This window comes from Gallinula chloropus (genome assembly GCF_964237585.1).
Source record: "Gallinula chloropus genome assembly, chromosome: 24".
In the NCBI taxonomy this organism is placed as follows: domain Eukaryota; kingdom Metazoa; phylum Chordata; class Aves; order Gruiformes; family Rallidae; genus Gallinula; species Gallinula chloropus.
In genome coordinates this window covers 5,738,363-5,755,861 of record NC_140109.1, presented here as the reverse complement: position 1 = coordinate 5,755,861, position 17,499 = coordinate 5,738,363, and the positions used below count along the sequence as shown (strand labels likewise).

At 45.3% G+C, this 17,499-nt stretch overlaps 1 protein-coding gene across 5 annotated transcripts in view; it reads left to right on the top strand.

The window, feature by feature from the left end:
- NCAM1 (neural cell adhesion molecule 1) overlaps window positions 1-17,499 on the top strand; it is a gene marked incomplete at both ends in the record, with an annotated part of 117,714 nt that overhangs the window by 48,829 nt on the left and 51,386 nt on the right. For all 5 annotated transcript variants that reach the window (XM_084274885.1, XM_084274882.1, XM_084274884.1 and 2 more), the window contains 5 exons: window positions 12,739-12,813; window positions 14,291-14,509; window positions 15,320-15,463; window positions 16,417-16,554; window positions 17,035-17,152. In XM_084274885.1, the coding sequence (XP_084131011.1) occupies window positions 12,739-12,813; window positions 14,291-14,509; window positions 15,320-15,463; window positions 16,417-16,554; window positions 17,035-17,152 (694 nt within the window). The remainder of the gene's footprint in view (window positions 1-12,738; window positions 12,814-14,290; window positions 14,510-15,319; window positions 15,464-16,416; window positions 16,555-17,034; window positions 17,153-17,499) is intronic.

Here is a 17,499-nt window from a genome sequence, read left to right as displayed (position 1 = left end):
TCAGAGCAGCTGTGAGGAGAGAATTCTTCCCTGGCAGAGTTGTCAGGGCCTGGCCCAGGCTGCCCAGGGAGGGGGCTGAGTCCCTGCCCCTGGGTGTGTTTAGCAGAGGGGAGATGAGGTGCTCAGGGAGCTGCTTTAGCACAGGATGGGAACGGTTGGACTTGATGATCTTCAAAGGTCTTTCCCAACCTTGTGATTCTATGTGATTCCTTTGGCCCCCTGTGTTCTTGCAGCTCAGAATCCTTTGTGTGCCGGGCTGGGAGGCGGCGCGGGAGGCAAGGCCAGGCCTAGTCATCTTACTTCTGTATTTCAATTCCAGAGAGTTGTAGGTGTTTCATTACTATGAAACGGTGACTCTTATGGCTGTTTTCTCATCTTTTTTTCATGTGTTCTCAATGCTGCCTTTCCTGTAAAGTACTGAACATAGGTATGAGCCCTGGAAAGTGCTTGTTGCCTAAAGCTGAGTGCTTCTGGAGAGCCACTGACAGGATTAACAGATATAATGGTATCACCCAAGTGATTTCTCTGTTTCATAGTTACAGACCACAGAGCTGAGTACAAAGAATTCCTAGGGCTTGCACCAAGACTTGTAGCTGTTGATCATCTTAACATCCAGTACCCTTAGCAAACAGCTTCCTGGCAGCCATTTCCAGGGATGGAGTAGCTGAGCCTGTAGTAACCGTTGTGCAGTGCCTTTTAAGCTTCTGGCAAATGCTGTCTGTAAGCACATAGGCTTATTGCAGTGTGCATGACAGGGTCTGCATAGGAATAGTTCTGTGTTTGTGGTACCTGATGTTGATGGATTTTTATTCTTTCTTTTTTTTTTTTAAATTTTCATTGCAAAACAATTTTTTTCTTTGCATTGGTTGAGTAGCAACAACAGCAAATTTTAATGGCAATAATAAATAGGCAATGTTATGTTTTCTTTAAGTCTGTGATTCTTTTAGCTCTTCCTAAGCTGAATACCACTATATAGTTATCAAAGAATTCCCAAGTCTCACTAGATATGAAAGATTAATGTACACATTAAATAAAGTATTGATTTCTTTGTACTTGGCAAAAAGATGACCCCCAGATAGGAATTTGAACTATTAAAATATATAGCACTCTTTTGGAATCATGTTTGTAAGCTGCAATTTATGAGAGGCAGTATGTCTCTGAAATGCATGTGGAATGTTTAAGGACTTGGATAACAGGGGTAAGAAATCCTTCCCTAGGAAAATAACACAAAGGGCTGTTGGTTCAATGTTGATGGTACAAAATGGATCAACATATGATGTAGAGGATTAGAAGTCATTGTGTCATATATAAATAATTGATTAATTGTGTCCAATTAATTGCCACAAGTTGGACTGTGTTACTAGAACTGAGGTAGGTTGGGGGTGGGTGTGATCTGGATGGATTTGGACTGCCATAGCTTGTCAGGTATGGTGTCCTGCCTCTGGATTGATTATGGGCACCCATGAGCTCCCCCACTCATGGTGCTTGTGGTCAGCGAGTATCCTCTGTTGCCAGGTAAGCTTAGTTTCCAGCCTCTTCCTCAACAGGGGCAGTAATAAGGTTTGTCTCTGCTTTCCAATTCATCTCTGAAGAGCTTGGTTTTCTTGGAGACTCTTTCTGCATTGTCCTAGCTGGCTGAAGCTTGTGATTACACTGCCTGAGGAGGGATGGGATGCAACTGCCACACCTGAGAGGCAGCATTGCAGCTGGCTCACTTTTTTAAGGAAAGAAAATTGGCCTAAGTTCAGGTAGAAAACAGAGTGCCTTGGATTTGGATATTTGTAAGAAAGTTTTGTAGATCCTGATCTAAAATTGAAGTGAAGAACATATGCCTCAAAACCTCAACTTTGGTTCCTTGAAGCAGCATCCAGAAGCTATTAAGCCCCTTAATATTTTTTTGCTTGCTTTTGAAAACCCATGTTCCTTTGTCTTCTCTCTTCACTGTTTAGACTGCTTCTGTCTTCTTCTGAGCTGCCACAGGGTAGATCCACAGTCAGGTTGGACCTGATGATCTCTTGAGGTCCTTTCCAACCCCCTGTGATTCTGTGATGACAAATACAGGACCTATGAGTAAGAAGTGGTGGTGAGTGCAGCTAGGCTGCTGTCAGCACATTAAGGCTGCTGTACTATGGGATTGTCTGATTTTTTGGCAATCTAACAATGCTGCCCAAATGACAGAGTTGTTTTGGACATGACCTTTCCCATACTGTTACAATCACTTCTGTCACTGATTCTGAACAGAAACTGAGCTGTAAGAAGAAACAACCTTGCAGCCTGTGACTGAAAAGCAGTCACAGAATCCTAGAACAGCCCAGGCTGGCAGTGACCTTGAAAAATCCCCTGGTTGAACCTTCTGTGGAAATGGGAGCCTGGATGTCTGCTTTGCCATATCAGATCTACTGCTGAAGACTCTATTGGTCATGTTACCTTGATACTGAAGTGCTTTAGGAAGAGGCATGATCTTAAGCAGAAATGCCTATAGCTGGAGGAAAGCAGGAGAAACCAAGTCTCATTCTTGCTAATGTCAGCAACTTCTGCCTGCTGCTTCAGCTCGATCTGCAAGAACAAAATGCACCAGTGCTTTCATACCCACTGAGACTTCATAATCGAGCCTTTAAGAATCAGAGCACTTCGCTTCTGCATGTGCTTCAGCTTCTTCAGAAACAGAAGAGAGAGAAACTACATCCTGTGTTTTCTTTATTCTTCCTTTTAGCTGAAGTACAAGGGAAAAAAAAGTGACTTTTCCTCTTGAGACACTCTGGTGCTCACACAGGATAGGTCAAGCAAAGGGAGAAGTTATTCTACAGTATGGGAGCAACTGTCCACTCATGGAACTGAATGAGCCAGTCTTAGAATGTAGCTTCCTTGAGTGAATCTGCAGTGGTGAGAGGAATGTTACACTGAATATTTTCTATTAAATACTTCACTTAAATTTTTTCAGCTCTCCCAACTTCAGCTGTTGCCAAAAATACATCCCATAACGAAATCAGCATATAAAAAAGACCAGGAAGTAATTGTTTTCTAGACTTGAAAATAAAGTCTCATGCTAATAGTGCTACTGCATTTACTAAGGCTAAATGATACTCTGTAGAGGAAATGGAGCTTGCAGGTTATGGGGATTGCCTCAGTTTAGAAATGACATAGACATCCCAAGAGGTGCAGCTCTTGTGGAGCTGTGAGCTACTGCTGCATTGCAAGTGAAGCAATAGTTCTATTCCACCAAAGAATGCAGTATGTGTGCACACTGCTCAGCACACTGCTAAGATAAAGCTGAAAAAAATAGACATGAATCATGAGCTCTCACACATCCTGTGTTTCTCTTCTCTGGGCTCTTAATATTCCCATTATGCAATAGAACCCACCCCCATTTCTTTTTTCCATAGAAGATGGTAAGATCATTTGTTTTTAATTAAAAATGTCTGTGATTGAAAGGCTCCATAAAGCATCTTAGCTTAACTCTGCTTCAGGTAAATGAAAATATTTGCTGTGACAAATAGACCTATTAGTTTTATGATCCATAGCAATAAAAAGCTTTTATCAGGAATGTCATCAGAAGAGGGGTAAGATATTGTTCCATGTAAAATGACTGAGAAGCTTTGCTTTGGTTTATACGTTTCTGTAGGAAAAGGTGATAGTGGGATCACTTTTTTGTGTGTGTCTTGTGGTCACTTCAGAAATTCAAAGCACTTCTCAGCAGTGTTTGAGAAGATCTTGTGCCTATGAAGGATAGGGTTGCAACCTGGGCAAGAGATCTGGGCACAGTCTGAATTATCCCCTCTTCTTTGCACAGATGGCCTTTATGAACTTGTGCGGGCATAAACCAGCCAGGGATCTCCTGGAGAGAGTCCAGAGGGGGCTACGAAAGGGATGAAGGGCCTGGAGCATCTCCCCTGTGAGGAAAGGCTGAGTGAGCTGGGGCTGTTCAGCCTGGAGAGAAGCAGCCTGAGAGGGGATCTGATCAATGGGTCTAAAGATCTGAAGGGTGGGACACAGGGGGCCATGGGCAGCCTCTGCTCAGTGTCTGTGGGGACAGGACAAGGGGCGATGGCCTCAAGTTGGAGCACAGGGAGTTCCACACCAATGTGGGGAAGAACTTCTTCCCAGTGAGGGTGAGGGAGCCCTGGGACAGGCTGCCCAGGGGGTGTGGAGTCTCCTTCTCTGGAGAGATTCCAGCCCCATCTGGACACTGACCTGTGTGCCCTGTCCTAGGGACCCTGCTTTGGCAGGGGGTTGGACCCCATGAGCTCTGGAGGTCCCTTCCAACCCCTACAGCTCTATGATTCTGTGTCGCTTTGTCCAGATTCAAAACAATTTTGACTTAAATTAAGCACAGAAGATGCCTGTTCATCTTGCCTACAATGTGGTGTGTTCAGCAACAGGATGAAGAGCATCCTGTCATGTCCCAGCTGTGGGCTGCCCTTGAGCTGCTGGACTGTGGGTTGGGTTGTTTTTTTTCAGACAGTTCCTCTATGGTTGCTTTGCTCAGGTCTTTCTCTTTGTGTTTTGCCATGACACTGTGGTAAACTGCAGTTCACTTCCATTTGAATCTTTATGTTCAGATATTCCCCTAAGGTTTCAACAAACCCCTCCCCCAATTCATGGGAGCATCACTGACTGGTTACCATGGTGATGGGGAGGCATTGGCTCTGCAGAGCAGCTGAGATCAATCCCAGCTGCCTGCCTCCCAGCCCCTAGCAGTCAGCGTATTTTTCATAAAGTGACTGTGTACAGGAGGCATGTCTCTGCCTTGTTAAGCCTTTGTTGTATATTAAATCCTGAGGGCTTTCACCATAATCTGCTGAACTCACAAGCTTTACAAATCCCACCCTTACTCAAAGAGCTGTGGATTTTTTTTTTTTTTTTGCACTAGATTATTTGGGGTTTTTTTTCCCCTGATCAGTTCCCTTTATTTCAGGGATTCAGTGTGCACTGCTGGCTTTCCTGGGGAACTCTTCCTAGAAAAGAATAAAATTTAAGGTACAGTCTTTAAGAAGTGCCCCTGGGGGGTCTGCCTTTAAAACTCATTTTATCTGTGCTGAGTTTTACAGAATCACAACATCACAAGGTTGGAAAAGACCTTTGAGAGAGAGTCCAACCGTTCCTGTCCTGTGCTAAACCAGCTCCCTGAGCACCTCATCTCCCCTCTGTTAAACACACCCAGGGGCAGGGACTCAGCCCCCTCCCTGGGCAGCCTGGGCCAGGCCCTGACAACTCTGCCAGGGAAGAATTCTCTCCTCACAGCTGCTCTGACCCTGCCCTGGCGCAGCTTGAGCCCATTGCCCCTTGTCCCAGCTCCTGGCCCCTGGCTGAAGAGACCAGCGCCCACCTCTCTGCACCCTCCTGGCAGGGCAGGGGAGGTGGGGAGAAGGGCTCCCCTCAGCCTCCTCTTCTCCAGGCTCAACACCCCCAGCTCCCTCAGCCACTCCTCAGAGGATTTGCCCTCCAGCCCCTTCTCCAGCCTGGTTGCCCTTCTCTGGACACGCTCCAGGACCTCCATGTCCTTCTGATGCTGAGTAGCCCAGAACTGGACCCAGCACTCGAGCTGCAGCCTCCCCAGTGCCCAATACAGTGGAATTTGCCAAAAAGTGATGTGTGTTCTTTGAGCTTCACTTGCATGTTGCAGAGGGATGTGATCCAAAGGCAAAGCAGTGGTAATATAACACTAGTAGTTTATGCTGTTAGTGGGTTTGCTTCTAGGCTTTTAGCCTGCCATTTCTTTCCATTAACTTCCATAAAATCCCTTTGCTTCCTGGTATCAAAAGCAGCATCAGCTGGCAGGGCGAGCTCCTCTGAAAATCCATCAGTGGATTCTGAATCCTTTTCCACCCAGTTCTAGCTGCACGTGTTTAGGGCTGCCCTTAGGTGTGTATATAAAACCTGGGTGCATGATTCAATCTCCACAACTTGGATGTGAGCACAGCGTGACCTCCATGCCATAGAAATTCACCTTGTTTCTCTGCACTGATGCGATAAACTGAGATATCCTGCTGGTTCTTGTTTCAGTCAGACTTGTGTCTCTTATTCTCTTACAAGGTGGATGCAAATTTGGGTCAGAGATTTCAGACAGCTGGAAATAAGCTTGTCTTGGATGTTACTTAGTGCTCTGTATTTAGTTTCCTTCTCCCTTAACGCCTCCTCTAAATTCCTTTTCTAAGGCTGTCTTGTAGGAAGCTGTGAGATACTAAGGACACTGTTTTGGAAAGTATTTTTGGTGCTACTTTTATAGAGACTATTTCTTCTAAACAGTCACAGCAGTCAAGTTACCTGCTTGATGCTGCTGCCCAGGGGCATGAAGGGATGGCTGACCTCCTGTGAAAGCAAGAGTGGCAGATCCTTACAGATGGCAGTTCTGTTTGTGCTGCAGTTGCAAGGCTCCAGGCTTGTTCTTTGCGATCCTGCCGACTCTGTTTGTATAAAGGGATAAGTCTAGCTTTCTTTATCTCCTTTTCTGTACCTGCTTCACCTTGCTGCAGCCACAGTGACTGGTGGCTCTCTTCTAAATATAAAGAATTGTTTAATCAGCTTGAAACTGCTGGAATCTGTTTAGAGCCTGTTGATCCCAATATTTCTTTATCTTTGAGAACAGAAAGTGGATTTTGTCAAAGGTGCAGCAGAGGCAATGCTTTGTTCTGGTACTGTTGTCCTGAAAGCAGTGAGTGTGACTGGGATTTATGGCCTGGGACCATTTTAATAAGGGATCAGGGACATTTTCCCTTGGTTCAAACAAGAAGTAGCTGATGTGACACGGGCAAAGCTTCAGCATTTGTAAAATTCTTATCCCAGTGATTATTCTTTTGTAGCTTCTTTTCCTAAAGCCATTCAGAAAATGTAACCAATAAATGGTTTCATGTTGGTATGGCTCTGTATTTAGGCCCACTTCCCTTTGACTAACATCTGGGAAGGAAAACTCAAGAGCTTAATGAACTTCTAACAACTGTTGGAGCTCTAGGCTGCCTGGTAATGCATCTGTTCAAGGAGAGGCATATTGTTTCATGTCTGAATCCCCAGCTTTGTTTTCCTAAATCACCTCAAACCATCTCAGTAGGTATGTCTTGGAACACTACATACACTTTCTGTTCCCATGGCCCTGGATAGATCTTCAAGAGCTGTGTGTGCATTAGCCTTCCTGCTTCTAATGTGGAAGGGTGACTGCATCTCACTGCAGTTCACTCACACTTTGCTTCAGTTGAGTCCTTTCCAGTTCAGACAGATAAAGAACCAGTGTGCAGCAGTGAACACGCTTTCCTGGGTTAAAGTGGCATGTTATTTACTCAGCAGGTTAAACCTCAGTCTTAATCCAGCCCAGCAGGAAGACAACCTCCCTGCCTATTACCAAAAAACATGGATTAATTTGAGCTCATTTATTTTGTTGAAATACAAAACTAATGATACTTCACTACAGATGAGCTGGAAGTTGCGTTAGCAGAGGGTTTGGTTGGTTTGGTTTGTTGTTTGGTTTTCTTTTCAGATGGATGGGGATTTATTCAGCATTATTTTGGGGGCTGGAGAACTTTGTAACTAAATAAAAGATGGAGAGGGGGGGAGAGCTGTAAAAAGTCTTATTGTGTGATTATGAAGAGGCCTTTTAATGCAGTTATGTGATGTTAAAAAGGCCTTTATTGCTTGAAGTTGGAAGTGGAATACAAATAGGCTCACAGTGTCTATTAAATGAAGAGTGGAAAAAATGGTCTCTGTTTCCCTGAACTGCAAAGCAAAAATAATGATTGAGTAGTGATTAAAATCTGTGGCAGTGCTGGCTTTGCTAGTTTGGTCATAAACTAAGCAATAAAGCTTAGCAAGTAGGGAGCAATTGTTTGTGTAACTTAAGGCATATCTCATTGTTATAATGATCCTCTTACCCAGGTTACCATGTCAGCACATTGTTCTGCTGATAATGGCTGGTTGAAACAATTAGGGTTAAATTCTCCCTGGTGTAAAATAAGTACAGATGAGCTTGATGTGAATAATTTAGGGGGATTTTTTTTTTTGATACCTGATTTCCAGAAGTTATCTTAGATTCCCTGTCTGAAGGCTGGTGGACCAAGACAACTGGGCTCTTTTGTGCCTAACTTCATCACCAGGGGTCTGCCTCCCAGCTCTTTGAAGGAGAAAGCTCCTGTTTGCAGACACACTGAGAAGAAAAAACAGGGCTGGTTCCAGGCAAGCAGATCCAGATCTTATCCAATCTGTTATCTTGGCTCCTACAGAGAACCACTGCCAGAAGAAAACACAAGAGACTGAAAAAGGCCAGGTGTGATTTGGCTTCTCAGCTTCCATGGCAGAAGGGAAATGTTGAGGTTTCTTAAGTGTATTTTATGCCTTTAATAACTACAAGGTGATCACTTGCTCCACCTGGTGATTAATAAGGAGGAGTCTTTCTGCTGGGAGTGATTGCTGACTGGGGTGTAAGCAAAGGCATGGCAGCAGACAGTACTTTAAGGTGGTTCTTGGCTGTTTCTTAGGTAAGTGGATCCTGGATTTCCTTGTGCTAGGCACAGTATAAATGCAAAACAAATGCTGTGGCTTCTGCCTAAAGACAGATGGGAAGGTGCAGATGACTGTGGGCAGATTGATTCCCACTAGGAAGTTCTGAGGAGTTGACCTGGAGCACTTACATTTAGTTCTCTAGCCTGACAGGTTCCCCTCTCTGTTTCTGCAGACAGTTAACACTTCCCCTTCTGAGGTGTTCCCACTTCAATTCATCTATGCTGACAGGGAACTATATCATGCTTGTCACTGCTGCCTCCTTGCTCTTCCATCACCACAGCTGCAACTTGTCACTTCATTATAGCTTTATGGGGAGCTTTCCAAAATGTCCTTGTACTGACAGGACACCATATATATATATATATATGTGCACAAGTGGAAATTGCTTCTTTCTGGTGCTGACATGATCTTACAGGAAAGGACACAGATGTTTATGAAGCTGAAATAGACAAATACTGGATGAAGATACCTTCAGGAAGATCTATGGCATATTTTGTAGGTCACTAGTCAACATAAGAGTACAAAATTACTAGGCTTCACTGTAGTGAGGAGCTACTATTATATATATATATATATATATATATATACTATAAAACATAGTAGCCACTATTTTCGCTTTTGAGTAATATTCTCTGAGAACTTAAAGCTCTAGTTCTGCAAGCAGTGGGTAATTGCAGCACTGTGTGTATGCAAAGGCACCTGAGTGACTCAGAAGCCTGAACATCTGGTGCTATGTGCTACTCAGAAGGTAAAGGGACTTGGGCTGCCAAGTGCCAAAGGTGACTATCAAATTTCTTCAGAGTGTTCTGCTGTTGGTTGCTAATATAAATGAGCTTGCAGCAGAACCTCTGTTGTATGTGTCTGGTACATATGACTTGGATATTTCTTGGTAGCATCAGTGTATTAGAGGCTTCCCTGAATACCATGCAGAAGAGTAGCAGACATTGAGCAGAGAATTCTGGCACTAACAATCATGTTTTAGTTTCTAATGCAATGAAAGCTGAAGCACCTCTCTTGTGAAGACAGGTGAGAGTGTTGGGGTGGTTCAGCCTGGAGAAGACTCCAAGGAGCCCTTAGACCATCTTTTGGTACCTAGAGGGACCTACAGGAAAGTTGGAGGGACTTCTTACAAGGGCATGGTGAGACAGGGGAAGGGGGAATGGCCTTTAGCTGAAAGAGGGCAGGTGGAGAGGAGATCTGAGGCAGAAATCCTTCCCTGTGAGGCAGGTGAGGCCCTGACACAGGTTACCCAGAGAAACTGTGGCTGCCTCTGGATCCCTGTCAGTGTTCAAGGCCAGATTGAATGGGACTTTGGGCAACCCAGGCTCATTCAGGGTATCCCTGCCCATGGCAAGGGCGTGGAACGAGATGGGCTTGAAAGGTCCCTTCCAGTCCAAACCATTCTGTAATTCTGGTGACATAACTTCTGTCACTGAGGCTGTAGGGAAATCAGTCCCTTGTGTGATGTAATGCTGGTGTTTTTAATACCTTCACTGCAGCTGACTTGCTGAGCGTGGTGATTTCTTCACTGACACTGGGTTCAATAGTAGGATAAGACTCAGAGGAGAAACAGTATTATTCATTATTGGAAACATTAACTGCCAGTCTGATAGTTCCCATGATCCTGAGAAACTCTTGAGTAGAGGAGAAAGAGCATGTAGGAACTTAGCCAGCTACTACACTGAGAACAAAATCATGTCTGTGTGGTTTAAGATGTTGTGTACCTGTACTGGCTTTAGTTTGCCTTCCACAGTGCAGAAGGACACTGAAACACTGGGGAAATCAAAGTGTCTGGTGCACAGAAAAGCACGTGGGTGGTGAGTTGTGTAACGGCTGCTGGTGGTGTCTGGTCTGCTAATGGGCTGGTAAAGGGCAAGCAGTGTATGTGCTTCCTTTGGTCATGTTTGCAAGAAGCTTAGAGCAGCCAGTAGCAGCTGTCAGGAAGGGTGGGCAAGTAATTTTTCAAGTTCTGGACATTAAGAGGGTTATTTGTGCCACTTGAGGTCTTGAGCAATTAAGAAGAGGAAGAAACTTCTCTTACCTCCCCAACCTTAAGAGCTAATTATTCTTCTGGCAAGATGGATGGGCTTTTCCTGTGAACAGAAGTCTTGTTGTACTGGAGCACTGCTGTGTCACTGCAGAGTCCTCAGCACGGGACTTGGGCCTTTGAATAAGATTGTGCTTGTGGAGTTGCTGATGTTGTGGCAAGCTTGAACAGGGTGACTTCCAGAGGAGCAACAGTGATGCTGTCAAGACACTTTGTGACCTTAATATTTACAAAGAGATTGATACAAAGGCACAGGTAATTCTCTAAGGTCCTGTAAGAGACCTTAGAGAGGGTGGACCTTAGACCTTGGTAGGGTGGATGGGTTGTTACAGGCAATCTGCTGCGCCCAGCCCTCTGTGTTTATAGGGTAATGAAGGTATTGGATATCTGGATTTGAGACATTTAACATCTCTTGGGAGTAGCTGTGCTCTTGTTCCATACAGCAGACACCTCCCTAGGAAAAGCACCCCAGAATATGATTCCAGGTGTAAACAGATGTTGGAAAACTTTATAAAATACCAGTAACAAATATGAGCCTATAGAATTGGGCTCTTTAGTCCTCTCTGCACTGAATCTAATAAACCTTTAGCCTTTTTTTTTTTATATTTGGCTCTTTGTGCTTGCAATTCTGTTTGGGATGAAGTTATATTAAAATAATATCACTTAGAGAAATTAGATTACCCAGAACTAAACCAGGCTGAATGGAGGAGCTAGAAGGGCAAGGTGTACTTCATTGAAAAGTACAAGGAAGGTGAGAGAGGAACCCTCAGACGAGACGTGTGAGTTAAGTATGTCCAAAGGGAGACAGGAAACATCTGAGATTCATTTTGATTTCTTTCAGCAACAGGATCCTCAAATGTGCTCTCTGGAATTATTATTTAATGGATTATTTTTAAATGATTCCTTTGAGGCTGTGCTGGATTCAGTTGTAGGGAACACAGACAGTACAATGTCTTTCACTGACTCCAGGATCCATCAGTCCCAGGCAAGTGTGTAATAGATGCTTCACTTGGGTCCAGGGAATATCTGGTCCACCTCTGCTGCCAAAACACCTTGAGTCTCTTATTTAAAAATAGAACATCAAAAAGTCAGGAAAATAACAAGTAAAAAATAAAAGCCAAAGCACCAATGATGTTCTGAGAAAAGACAGTGGAAGAGACCGAGAGTTGCATCCCTGCAGCGGGAGGGAGTTGGGTGAAATGTTCCTGGATGAACTCTGAAGGCAGAAATCATGAACTGTCAGTAGCCCTTGTCAGTATAAACTGGAGGAAATCTCCTTCCTACCCATGGTATGCTCTGTCTGCTATAAACCTCTCCGTTTGCAGGCTGTTTGGATTAGGTTTCTGACTGGAAGATCAGAGTGGGAAATCAGGGAAGATCAAGTGACTCCCACTTTGCATCTGTGATAGTTCTTAACGGTGACTTGTATGAATGTGGTATCTTAAAGAGCAATAGGGATTCTCCAAAGCAAAGGTAGTTTGTATTTGCTGCCAGGAGGCAGTGTCAGTTTGAATTCAGAGGAGTCTCTATTGGCTGCATGATGTTCTGGTGCACAGATCAAGTATACTCCCTGGCACTGCTGTGTGGTAGAGATTTGAATGTAACTCAGCCCTTTCTGTATGATTTGGGGCTTTATAAAGGGCCAGAAACAAACCTGCATGTTAGCAACCTCCTTTTGGGTCCTGAGGGGTTTGTAGCTCTTCAGAGAAGGCTCTGGGCAGAGCTCATGGCAGCTTTCCTGTATCTGTAAGGGAGGTGGAGAGGGAGTGTTAACGAGGGCACAGAGTGATAGGATAAGGTGGAATGGCCTTCAGCTGAAGGAGGGGAGACTTAGATTTAGATACTGGGAAGAAATTCTCTACTGTGAGGCTGGTGAGGCCCTGGCCCAGGGTGCCCAGAGAAGCTGTGGCTGCCCCTGGATCCGTGGCAGGGTTGGAGGCCAGCTTGGATGGGGCTTTGGGCACCCTGGGCAAGTGGAGGGTGTCCCTGCCTGTGGCAGAGGGGTTGGAACAAGGTGGTCTTTAAGGTCCCTTCCAGCCCAAACCATTCTGTGTTTCTATGAAATACTGATGAACAGCATTGCTTGTGAAGCCAGGAATGCACTAGCCTGTGGAGCCATGGGGATTGGAAGGGTGGTAAAGCTTTTTTTGCTGAAGACCACTCCTATCACCTAACCATCTACTGCATGCTTATTTCTTTTCCAGCCTCTCTACAAGTGGACATTGTTCCAAGCCAGGGGGAAATCAGTGTTGGAGAATCTAAATTCTTCTTATGTCAAGGTAAGTGATGTCTTATGGCATCCATTGTCTTCATTTGGGTTTTGCTGGGCAGGTCAATCAGTGTGTTAACTCTGGGATAAAAGCTCCAGTGACAGGTCTGGCTGCAACATCTTTAGATCTTTCTTTCTTAAATGTCTTTATGGTTTATAAGACTGCATAATGAAGAGGACACGTGCTGTTTATTGGAAGCAGAAAATGTGTTCTCTCTTCAGAGCTGGCAGCAGAAAGCAGCTGCAGCAAACAGAGTTTAAAATGAAAAAAAGCCCAGGTGTCAGTGTTGCCTCTAAGCTTGGGCTCTAACCATGACAATGGCACCTTGCATCTTTCCACAGTGCTTTGATCTTTTGAGTTTAGAATTAAGCCTGTTGTTTTTCCAAATTATGTCTCTAATCAAATGCCAACAGCAGTAATGAGAATTCTAGGTGACTTGGGAGTTGTTACCTCCACAACTAAGGATTTTAATGCTGCTGAAAGCCTGCATTTTCTTGTGCCACCATTTACTCTTTGTGCAGAGCACAAAAGTCCCCAGGCTGTTCTCCTGCAGTGTGGTGCAGTGCTGGCACAAGCTGTGTACCCCAAAGTGGGTCCTACCGTTATGGTGTTTTCCAACTCAGCATCCACATGTCCCCTCCAGAGACTTTCCTGAAAACAGCTGGGCAGCTTTCTCATGGGAGGAATTAGGACCTTGGAGCACTGGTGTGATAGCACCCTGAAGCATGACACAGCAAATGGGTGCTATGGTGAGGTCTGGGAGCAAACCACAATGAGAGCACTAGGCTTCCTCAGGAGCATACTGACTGGGACAAGATGTGAGGTCATCTGACCCAGGAGTGCTCAAATGCAGAGTAACCTGGTGAATCTAGTGCTTTAAAAATGGAAGTATACGCTGGGAAAGTGATGATATTTGCATTCAGAAAACTGTGGGACCAATTAAAGCCCCTCCAGCAATAGGCCTTCATCCCAAATATCAAAGCCACATTGAGAAATGCAGAGATGGGAGCTGCAAGAAAGAGACTGCCTGGAAGCACTTAAGATTTGTGACTTACTCTGGGTGCAGCAGGAGGTTTAAGCTGATCAATGCCAGCATTGCTGCTACAGCAGCATCACCATTTTGGTATGCAAAAGTAGCTGAGGCTGCAAATAAAGATGTATGATGGAGCTCAAGCAGGAAGAGGGTTTTACTGTGTAGTGGAGAGACAGGGCCATGGGATTCCAGGATACATAGGCTATTCTGGACTCAAGTGAGTGAGCCCCTGCAGATTCTAAAATCAACCTAATATCGTTTTTGCAGGACAGCAGTTGGCCACTCTCAGTGCTGAGAGACAGAATTTTCTTTGCTTGCTTCTCAGGTACCAGCAGCCCTTCCCTTAGGTTAGTCTTCTGCCTAGTGCTCCTGGTTGTGTGTCGTTCCCTCTGTGCAGAGCTGTTGGGGAACTCACTTGGCTTTGCTCTGTTCTCTTGTTTTCGTTGTCCCTAGTGGCAGGGGAAGCCAAATCCAAAGACATTTCCTGGTTCTCCCCCAACGGTGAGAAGCTGACGCCGAACCAGCAGCGCATCTCGGTGGTGCGGAACGATGAGTTCTCCTCCACCCTCACCATCTACAACGCCAACATTGATGATGCTGGCATCTACAAGTGTGTTGTCAGTAGCCTGGAGCAGGGAGATTCCGAGGCCACCGTCAACGTGAAAATCTTCCGTAAGAGAGAGGCTCCCAGGCTGGTTTCTGGTCTTACCTTGCACATCTGTGAGGCGACGTTAGGGAGTCAACCCTCCTACTTTTCTAGAAGAGGCAGTTTTGAAAGGGGAAGAAGGGGTTTTCTTGAAAAGAAAAGGGGTGTTTCTTGAAGGGGTTGGTGGGTGGGTGTCTTGAAGGGTGAAAGGGGTGTTTCTTGAAGGGGGTTTCTTGAAAAGAACAGGGGTGTTAAGAAGGTGAAGTTGTCTTCACTCGTGGTTTTGAGGGGGAAGGGGGATCTAGGACTTGGCCTGACAGGGCATTACCAGTGTGTTTACTGCTTAAATCCTCCTGAAAGACAGGAAAGCAAGGGGTAGGAGGAGATGATTCTAGCACATCCTCAGTGTCTGGGAGGAGTAAGCAAACAGAGCGGCTTTTGTGGGTGACAGACATTCTATAAGATAAGACTAGTCTTCAGTAAAGAAGATCACACGTTCAGAAGTGTTATCATAAACCATCAGCATGTTGTCCAGCAGAGCCATGATAGCAGCTCTTCCCCTTCCTGCTGGGAAGCTGAGAAATCCCAAGTTCACATTTTCTCTTTGCAATGTGGACAAATCAGTGAGCTCTGTAAAGGATTGATTTGGCCCACTGACAGGCCTGGAAACTGGGGTTCCTGTGCTGCAGTGCGTTGAGTCACACACACCTTTATCATCCTCCCCTTGGGAACATGGAGATTGCTAGGGAATGTGTCCTCTGGGGTTTCTTTCCTCAGGAGCACAGCTTGTGGTGTGCTGAAAGCTGCAGTGACTTTCTCTCCTCTGTTGTTTTCAGAAAAGCTGATGTTCAAGAATGCTCCCACTCCTCAGGAATTCAAGGAGGGGGATGATGCTGTGATTGTGTGCGACGTGGTCAGCTCACTGCCTCCTACCATCATCTGGAAGCACAAAGGCAGGGATGTTATCCTAAAAAAAGATGGTAAGGCACAAGAGATGTTTTGGTGCTTGTCCATTCCGAGGTCAAATGTCCATCTCTCATCTTAATTCAAATTAGGCTAACAGAAGGGGTTCAGAAGAACAAAATGGTGGTGGTCACAAGGGAGAAGCAATTTGGACCTAACAGTGTGTCTTAGGATTTGAATTTAGTTATTCAAGATGCTCTGGTTTGTCAGGACAATAATGCTCCCATAGAAATGGCCATTGGGCTTTGACACTGAAACAGGTGAAGGAATGTTAGGAAAAAACTTCAGCTAAAAGAAATCCCATCAGAGAGAAAAGCCTCATGTGGTGATGCCCTCCTGCCTTCCAAAGGAAAAAGGGCTAAAAGAACATTTCATTTCAAAATGCTGCAGGCTGTCCTGCCCAGAGGAATGTTTTGCTATCAGAGGGGACTGCAGAGCCCTGACTCCAGATTGTTTTCCAGGTCTGCTTGTTGCAGGCTCAAGGGGCCTATAGTAACACTTGACCTCTGCCACCGTTGGGCAACAGGGACAAGTTTCAAATTGCTTGTTGTGTAATACTAATGAAATGTAAATGTGTTTGTGTGTGTGTGTATGTGCTCCTCTCTGGGAGGGTGTACTTACAGCACAAAGCACCAGAGCATTTGGTCTGCTGCCCACGTCTGGTTTCTTTCATGGCAGCTTCAGTTACAGCAGCAACTCTATTAAATTATAGAATCACAGACTGGTCTGGGTTGGGAGGGACCCCAAGGGTCACAGAGCTCCAACCCCCCTGCCACAGGCAGGGCCACCAACCTCCAGGCCTGGAGCTACACAAGGTTGCCCAGGGCCCCATCCAACCTGGCCTTGAAGGGAAATGTTGTTATGCTAAGCTTTGTCTCAACATAGCAAGGGCAAGGAGAGGAGAACCACCTGTTAGAGCAGCAAGCATTCCTGAGGATCCTTGGATGAACCTTCCTTTTGTCTCTTCCAGTTCGATTTATAGTCCTGTCCAACAACTACCTGCAGATCAGGGGGATCAAGAAAACGGATGAAGGGACGTACCGCTGCGAGGGCCGGATCCTGGCGCGTGGGGAGATCAACTTCAAAGACATTCAGGTCATTGTGAATGGTGAGTGGCTGAGAATAAGGCCTGGTTCAGGGGCAGGATGTGTAGTACCTGTACTCCAGGTTCCTGATGGAGATGTTTCTTCAGATTGGGGCTCACAAGTTCTGGGCAGCTCAGGAGTACTTCTCTGCTGTGTCAAATAGAAATGTCCATGAAATTGAGCACTTACAGATGTTTACAGGGAATCAGCATGTCAAGAGAAATCTGAAGCCCCTTGTGACACTGATCTTGTTGGGACTCACAAGTGGTTTGGGCCACAATACTGATTTTCTGTTGGTCTCTCCACCCTCTGCCCTTCCTTCCCTGTGCTGTTGGCTTTGGAGAGGTCAAACCTGTTCATTGAAAGCTGCAGGTGATGGGATAAGGGCTTTAATTACTGGTGATGCCTGTGTGTATCACACATGTACAGTGACCCTTCCAGGGCTCACTGTTGCTCACATCTTTTGCTCTTCTTAACTTGAACCTGAATTCCTTCTCTTCTAGTACCTCCTTCTGTGCGTGCCAGGCAGAGCACCATGAATGCCACTGCCAACCTGAGCCAGTCTGTCACCTTAGCTTGTGATGCTGATGGCTTCCCTGAGCCAACCATTACGTGGACAAAGTAAGATGCTGTGTGCAATGTCCTGATGGTGTGTGAGTGTGGATGTTCTCACCAAGGCCTGGAAAACCAGGCTGGAGGGAATGCAAGGTTTTAACTAGAATAAGATTGATTAATTTCTCTCACAAGAGGAAGAATGGCCTCATAATGGAGTTGCAGTTAGCTTCTGTTGTGGGTTAGTCCCAGTAGGCAGCTCAGCACCACACAGCCATTCACATTTATCTGAGTGGAATGGGGAAGAGAATCAGAAGGGTCAAAATCCAAAGCCTCCTTGGCTGAGATAAATGCAGTTTAATAGGTAAAGCAAAAGCTGTGCCTGCAAGCAAAGCAAAATAAGGAATTCACTTCTT